The sequence below is a fragment of the Mastomys coucha genome, unplaced genomic scaffold (assembly GCF_008632895.1).
Source record: "Mastomys coucha isolate ucsf_1 unplaced genomic scaffold, UCSF_Mcou_1 pScaffold23, whole genome shotgun sequence".
In the NCBI taxonomy this organism is placed as follows: Eukaryota; Metazoa; Chordata; class Mammalia; order Rodentia; family Muridae; genus Mastomys; species Mastomys coucha.
Genome location: NW_022196906.1, coordinates 117189714 through 117198205, shown reverse-complemented (window position 1 = coordinate 117198205; position 8492 = coordinate 117189714). Strand labels below are relative to the sequence as shown.

Sequence of the window (8492 nt, the reverse complement as noted above, 5' to 3'; positions counted from 1 at the left end):
AAAAAAAAGAGAACAATGCAGACAATGATGTTTTAAAGGAATTTTGGTTTGTTTTGTTTTATTTATTTTTGAGGCAAGGTTTCTCTGTATAACCCTGGCTATTTGAACTCACTCTGTAGACCAGGCTGGCCTTAAACAGAGATCCACTTCCTCTGCCTCTCCAGTGCTGGGATTAAAGATGTGTGCCATCACTGCCCTGGCTCAGGAAGCTTCAAGGGAATCTTGAGAGTACCCTAAAGAGTCTTTCAGAGCTATCTGTATGATACATTTGAATTAAGACCCTCTGGTATCTGATCAGCTGGAACTGAAGAATCAGCTGTGCATTTCTCAAGAAGAGGCAGGCAGATCTTGGTGAGTTTGAAACCAGTTTGGTCTACATAAGAAGTTCTAGCCCAACCAGAGCTACACAATGAGACCCTGTCTCAAAAAAAAAAATAACAGCTGATTATCAGTAAACTAGTACCACCAAAGTGAAACCTCTATGAGATAATCAATTGCTGGTCATGTAGAGATGAGAAATCAGCTGTAATTAAGAGACAGGCATTGCAGAGGTAAAATGTTCTGGGAGTATTTCCACATTTTCAGCACACAGAATCTGTGGTCTAGAGAGGGCAAAGGTTGCATCTCATGAAGCAGCTGAACTTGCTAGTCTAAGAGTTTCCCAGGTGGTACTGGTTTTGAAGGCATGAAGGATCCATGGAGCTCAGCTGAACCATGGCACTGGGAGCAGCCACATAGACCCCAGCATATTTGAAATGCAAGAAAATGGGATAACAACCAAGGACAGCAACAGGTGTAACATGGACTCAGTTTGGGCTTAAGAGACCAGTTCTAGCCGGGCAGTGATGGTGCACACCTTTAATCCCAGCACTTGGGAGGCAGAGACACGTGGACTTCTGAGTTCAAGGCCAGCCTGGTCTACAGAGTGAGTTCCAGGGTAGCCAGGGCTACACAGAGAAACCCTGTCTCAAAAAAGAGAGAGAGAGAGACGGGCAATGGTGGCGCACACCTTTAATCCCAGCGCTTGGGAGGCAGAGGCAGATGGATTTCTGAGTTCGAGGCCAGCCTGGTGTGCAGAGTGAGTTCCAGGACAGCCAGGGCTATACAGAGAAACCCTGTCTTGAAAAATAACAAAAGAAAAAGGAGAGAGAGAGAGAGAGAGAGAGAGAGAGAGAGAGAGAGAGAGAGAGAGAGAGAGAGAGAGAGACCAGTTCTGTGTGCTGCAGACAGCAGGACCAAAACATAGAGCTGTTTAGGTGCTCAGGAGTCTAAAGGACCACAGGTAGTCCTCAGATTTGAAAAGTGAACTTTTTATACTGTTGGATTTTGGCTTTGTTTTGATCTGATTATAACTATGCCCTGGGTCTTCCCAGGAATAAGAAATATGTAACTTATTTTTTAACTTACAGGAGCCCACAGCTAAGAGTGTTTGGATGTCTTAAAGAAACTGATTTTTTTTTTCTTTTGGTGTTTCAAGACAGGGTTTCTCTGTATATGTGTAAACACATAGCAGGCTCATCTAGAAAGAGAAAAATTCAACTGAGAGAATGTCTATATTTGATTGGCCCAGAGGCAAATCTGTGAGGAATTTTCTTAATGGGGAGGCTTATTCCACTGTGGATCTGCAGGTGGGCCTGGATTGTATAAGAAAGCAGGTTGAGGCTGGAGCAAGCAGGGCCAGAGCGATCGGGGTGGCAGAGGTCCTGAGTTCAATTCCCAGCAGCCACACACATGATAGCTCACGGCCATCTGTACAGCTACAGTGTACTCATACACATAAAATAATAAATAAAAAAAATCTTTAAAAAAAAAAAAAAGAGAATGCAGGTTGAGCAAGACATGAGGAACAAGCCAGTCAGCAATGTTCCTACATGGCTCCTGCTTCAGTTCCTGCCTGGAGTTCCTGCCTTCATATCCTTCCGTGGACTGTGACCCAGGCAGGATAAGTAAGCTAAATAAACCCTTTCCTTTCCAAATTACTTTTCATCATAGTCTCTATCACATCCATAGAAACAAAACTAAGACACCCATTGACTAGCAGTATGGGGGTGTCCAGGAGCTAATGTGTCACACTGTGAAGCACCCAAAGCCCCATGCTGGGAACTTGTGATAAGTGGAAACGACAGCAGAAAAAAAAAATCAAAAAACAAAAAAACACACACAAGAAAAACCAGAACACCGTTGTTCCTCCCTAAAAGCTGTGGGAATACTAGAAAGAGTGATTTCCTTTTCAGCCTTCCCAGAACTATTGAAATCAACCGAAGGATCATTTAATCACAATAGCCCACTGAGCCAGGCATGGAGATTAGCTGGGAAACCTGAGTCATGAGAATGACCGTGACTTCCAAGCCAACCTGGACTACATAGTGAGTTTCAAGCCATCTACAAAGTGAAACCTTATCTCAAAAACCAGGAAGAGAGGCAGGAGGAACTCAGAAGGCGTGAGGTAGTCCCATTCTTTCCCCTCCTTCCAGACCCTCAGTCACCCTGACAACAGGGAGGACAAATGACAGTGACGTCAGAAGCCTCCCCATCTGGTGGTGTGTGTGTTTGCAGCAGACTCAACCTTGCCACAAGGGCTTTATTGTCCTTTGACTTCAATGACAGCTCCCTGGAAGTGGCCATTCACAGAACTCACCTTTACTTGACCAGACTCAGCTTACAACAAACAGCATCTTTCCTTGTGTATTCAAAAAACAATTTTAAAACCCTGAAGAGAAAGCCAGGGAAGAGCAAAGACAAAGCAAGTTGGGAGCTGTCAACTTGAGGCTCTGTACAAATAAGGCTGAAGTAGATAGAGCGCCAATTGTTCTCCTCCTGGACACAGCTCCTGGGCTAAGGCAAGTTTACTTATTATCCCAGACAGTCCCCTGCTGACCAGGAGGCATATGGGAGAAGAATTCAAAAGTTATGAATGGTGAACACAGGCTGCACAGAGGTGCTGCAAGGAATTTATGCACAAGCGCACAGCAGAGACAGCAAACAGGGTCTGATCTCCAGACTGCCACAGTGTATCCAGCAAGCTTACAGCTTTCAAGGAAAATCAGCCCCCGTGGAAGCCTGATTTGGAACTTTCTAGAGAAAAACTTTATCTATCTTAACTAGAATAATAGGGACTCAGCCGGTCAAGGCACTTACTACAAATTCAGTGACCTGAGTTAAATCCCCAGGACCCATATGGTGGAAGGGAAGGGCTGACTCCCACAAATTGTCCTCAGACCTCCATATGTACACTGTGATGTGCTCACCTACACACATGCACATACATAAAATTAAATAAGTGTAAAAACCATTGTAAATATATTCAAAGAACTGAAAGGACAGAAACAGTAGCTCACCAAGCAATACTGTCAATAAAGAGACTTGCAATAGTTTTAAAGTCAGTAAAAGCTTAGAGACTGTACAAGAAACCATTGGAAAATTTGAGGTTAGGTTTGTAGAGAGAATATCTTATGTTTGTATGGATGTGGCACTTGTCCATAATAACTGTGATTGCCTACAACTTAGGCAGGAAAGAGGAGGTGGGACATCTGGGAAGCAGAAAGGCTTCTGGGATAGCATCAGGTAGGAGATTTGTTTGAGAAGGTGTGACAGACAAGATAGACACATGTGGTACCTGAACACAGGCAATCAGCCACGTGGCAAGATGTAGATTAGAATAAATGTGTTATTTTAAGTTATGAGCTAGTCAGAGAAGAGTCTAGCTATATGGCCAGTATATGGTAAATATATTTTGAGTCTGAGTCATATTTCTGGGAGCATGGGGCTACGAGGGAGAAGCAGACCTAACTTTTACATAGGTTAATTGAAAGTACTTAGTCATCAGGGCAGGAAGGGAAAGTACAAGGAAAAAAACAAGGGCAGCACACGAAGCCCTCTTTCCCCTTCCCTCGGGTGCTGGCAAAGTGCTTGCCTAGCATCCATAAAACGCTGCTTTAGTACCTTAAAAGAAAATTAAAAACAAAAAACAAAAACAAAAAACAAAAAAACCCTAGGCCAGGCATGGTGACGTACACCATTGATCCAAGCACCCAGGAGGCAGAGGCAGGCAGCTCTCTGTTAAGTCCAGGCCAGCTTGGTTTATATAGTAGGTTTCAGGCTAGCCAGAACTTAGTGAGATTTGTCTCAAACACACACATACACACACAAACACACAAACAAAACCTCCTAATTCAGCCACTTCTAAGCTGGGTGGCGCTAATCCAGTAAGAACACCTTTAAGTTCTGTGTCTGCTGCCTATAGTGTCTAGAGCATTGCAGAACTCTGCAAGGCCACAGGGGCTGAAGGAGCTGTGTGTTTGCAGCCTGGTGTGTGTGTTGATTGCCCAGGCAACCTGCGATCAGGTTTTGCTTTCATAGTGTAGAAAAGGCTGGCTTCAAACTTACCACAATGTTCTTGCCCTAACCTCTGGGTGTGTCCTACAACATCTGGCTACCTCACCTTGCCCTGGAGAGGACACACTGAATCATCATACAGGACACAATATCACCCTCATCCCACAGGACATGGTCACCATCATCTCATACTGCCTAAAGATACTGTCATATTCTTGCTAAAGACCATGCGGTTGGGTTGTTGTGACAGGGACCTCTGGCCGACGATGCCCTAGATTTCTGCCATCATCCACCAAGGACTGTCCTGGTTGAGGATAATGTCCTGGTCTTGGAACTGGCCTGTAAAGGCACAGCTACCTTCTGGGAACTTGTATTGCAAGGTAATATCTTCACGTCTGTTCTCGCCCACCATCTTGGTGCTGATGTTCTTGCCGATGCTAGCAGTCTCCACAGCGATGAGGACATTCTTCTCCCTTTCCTGGTTCTGCCTCACCAACCAGATTAACTTGTCACCGTTGACCTCCGTGAACACAAACGTGGTGTCATACTTGATTTGGACCAATCCCTGGCGGATAGCAGTCAGTGGTGAAGGCCCAGTGCGGAAGCCTCCTGAGGGGGAAGTAAGAGAGGATGGTTGCCAGGGTCTCCTTGCCCACCCTGCCTCCCAACCCCGAAATTCATGACAGTAACAGTAAGAAATCCTACCCAAGCCGGGAGGCAACAGACACTTCCCAGGCAGCCTGAACTGCTTTGTGACTCTTAAGAACACATCCCAGCTTAGAACTGAAATGTCCAGGAAATCTCAGGCCCAGAGGTTGGGAGCCATTCATCCGGCACACTGCCTACTTCCTGTATGGCCTGTACCTCTGCTTCCTGGATACTGGGGCTAAAGGCAGTATTGACCTCATTGGTCATCAAGCATCAAATGAGCATCAGACAAAGTAGTACACAGTGGTACTTAGCACTGTCGTTATCTAGGAGCCATCACCAGCCATTGCTATTGATCTAAACCAGTAGTGCTGCCTTCTAAAGTTCTGACATAGGAATAGAGAGGTTTTCTTGGCTGCCATTAACAACTTAGTAAGCATTAGTCCTTCAGCTCTCCATTGTACAGATGGGTTTGATTTTGCATATCCTTGTACTCTAACCTTGCCATGCTCTTTGTCTTATTTAACCTTCAATAGAATCTGACCTCTTAACAGCAGCCAGCCTTGTGATTCAGTGTAATGGAGGATAAGATGCAGAACAGGGCTTCTAATCTAAACTTAGTGCTTCTAACGTGGCAGAGGGCTTCCCACTCTCTGCTGTCATCTTAGCTACAAAGTGAGTTGGTGGTGGACTTCTAAAGCCCTTTCCACCTGGGCATAGGGTTTCTACCTCTCAGGTAGATAGTAACCCTAGGCTGTGTGTAGCCCCGTTGCCAAGGCTACTGTCTCCACCTTGGCAAATATTACTGAGACCCCCCCAAAAAGACTGTGAGCCCTATTGCTGAGCATCTGTCAGCAAAAGGTGTGGCGAGCTCGCCTCCTGGTGGGGAGATGAGGAGCAGCAGATCTCTGGAGATTCCTGGCTGACTCCAATGGGAACTTGTGATACTGGGATTTTATCTTGGGGAGCCTTTGGGACATACTGCTTGGAAGAATACAGACACCAAAATATTTTAAGTTGTAATTTGGATATCTTTGGGGACCTGTGCGTCCTGCATCTGGGTACCTCTCCTCAGTCTACAAGGTTCCCTGCCATTGGCTGGGAGCGGATGGTCCAGATGATGATTTTGCTCCTCGAAAGGCTGACAGAGGCCACTGTAAGGATGCCTGTGTCCTGCCCAGGCCAAGGTGCCATAGGGATGCAAGAGTGGAGGAGCTGTGTTATAGGGAACCTTAGGCAGCCTGATTAGAGACGTTCTTTTATGAAATGTAGGTTCACAAAACGATTGAATACTTGATCTCATCTCAACCCTTCCCATTCACTGGGCAATTTGTTTGTGTTTTTTTTTTTTTTAAGATTTATTATTAAGAATAAGTGCACTGTAGCTGTCTTCAGACGTACCAGAAAAGGGCGTCAGATCTCATTATGGGTGGTTGTGAGCCACCATGTGGTTGCTGGGATTTGAATTCAGGACCTTCAGAAGAGTAGTTGGTGCTCTTACCCACTGAGCCATCTCACCAGCCCATTGGTGTTTATTTTTGTAGATTATTTTGTTTCATTTTGTTTTGCTTTTGAGACAAACTCACTACTTAGCTGAGAATGGCTTTGAACTCCTGATCCTTTTTCTCCTCTTGAGTGACGGGGTTATAGACAATGCCACTACAATGAGGTAACTTGTTTTTAAATATTCAAACTAAGTTGGTTGAGCCTGGTGGGACAAACCTGTAATCCCAGTACTGAGGGTCCAGAGCTGACAAATGGGAGCTCCAGGCCAGTCTGAGTTATACAGCAAGACTACCTCCAAAAAAAATCTTTTAAAAATTATTTTGAGATTATAATATAATTATATTTCTCCCTTCTCCTTTCTTCCCCAAACTCTCCTATATTCCCCTCCTTGCCCTCTCTCAAAATCATGGCCTCACTTTCATTGATTCTGTGAAAAATCTTGAATAAATAATATGAACTAATGAAGTAATATGAACTAAAGAAGGTGACTTGATTCTGATGTAGGAGAAACTTGACATAAGAAAGTTGATACTGGGCTGGAGAGAGGGCTCAGCAGTTAAGAGCACTGACTACTCTTCCAAAGGTCCTGAGTTCAAGTCCCAGCAACCACATGGTAGCTCACAACCCATCTGTAATGAGATCTGATGTCCTCTTCTGGTGTGTCTGAAGACAGCTACAGTGTACTTATATACAAATACAAATAATTCTAAAAATAAAAAAGAAAGAAAGAAAATTGATGCTGTGAAGGATTTACTAGTAAAGTTGCTTAAGAAATATTAAGTTGCACAAAGTAGAATTTAGCTGTAGGCATGCTGCCTCTGATAGGATGCAAGGCTTTTTAGAAGCTGTAGGAACCAAAACTCTGTACCAAAATTGGAGTTTAGGCTTACCGAGAAAGTTTCTGCTAATGTTTGTTCAGTAACATTGACCTCAGATTAGGTTCATTTCTGATATCCAAAGGAAACAAGCCTAACTTAGAACTGACCATGAGGCCAGTCCTCATATAAAAGAGCAATAAGCCTTAAATATGGCAGCTGTGGGGGCAAGGCAGGGTGGGTCACAACCATCATTTTTTTTTAAAGATTTATTTATTTATTATATGTAAGGACACTGTAGCTGTCTTCAGATGCACCAGAAGAGGGCATCAGATCTCATTATGGATGGTTGTGAGCCACCATGTGGTTGCTGGGATTTGAACTCAGGACCTTCAGAAGAGCAGTCAGTACTCCTAACCACTGAGCCATCTCTCCAGCCCCACAACCATCATGAAATCTAGGCCTGCCCTTGAGTCTCCTGCACTCTTATCAGGAAGATCATAATTCTAGCAGGTGGGCAAAATAAACTTGGATAACAACTATTCAAAAAGAACAACACTGGTGTACAAAAGAAATAATCCTGGCAGTATCTTTGCTATGTAAATCACCCATCGGCCCAAGTAGCCAGACTTGAAGTCTCCTGTCTCAGTTTCAGTTGTTCGAAGTGTAACCAGGGACAGGGACTGGAAAGAGATTTAAGGATGACAGAGTATTATAATGTATAAGCTGAAGGCCTACACAAGCTGTACAAATTTTCTGTTTGAAACTGATTCCCTCTTGTGCATTAGTGGATGCTGTCACAGACACTTTCGTTTGTTTGTTTGTTTTTGTTGTTTTGTTCTTTGATTCAGAGTTTCTCCATGTAGTCCTGGCTCTCCTAGAATTCTGTAGACCAGGCTGGCCTCAAACTCACAAGGATCTGCCTGCCTCTACCTCCAGAGTGCTGTGATTAAAGACGTGTGCCACCACCACCCAGAAACTGTCACACATTCTTAAAGAACTTCTTTCCTTTGTTAATCTTTTATATGTGCAGAGTGGTTTCTCACTGGTAAGGCATATTAACTCTATAACAATGCCACAGATTTTTCAGGTAGACTCAGGCCACACGTCATCTAAGCAGAAATTCTTCAAGCTCTTTGCGGACTCTTTTAGGACAAGATAATAGGTTAAACAGTAAGGTGGAATACT

At 44.1% G+C, this 8492-nt stretch overlaps 1 protein-coding gene across 1 annotated transcript in view; it reads right to left on the bottom strand.

Moving 5' to 3' along the window:
* The window catches only part of Tgm4 (transglutaminase 4), a 32560-nt gene that overhangs the window by 4700 nt on the left and 19368 nt on the right, over positions 1–8492 (bottom strand). The window contains exon 10 of the mRNA XM_031345752.1: positions 4693–4944. Within this exon, the coding sequence (XP_031201612.1) occupies positions 4693–4944 (252 nt within the window). The remainder of the gene's footprint in view (positions 1–4692; positions 4945–8492) is intronic.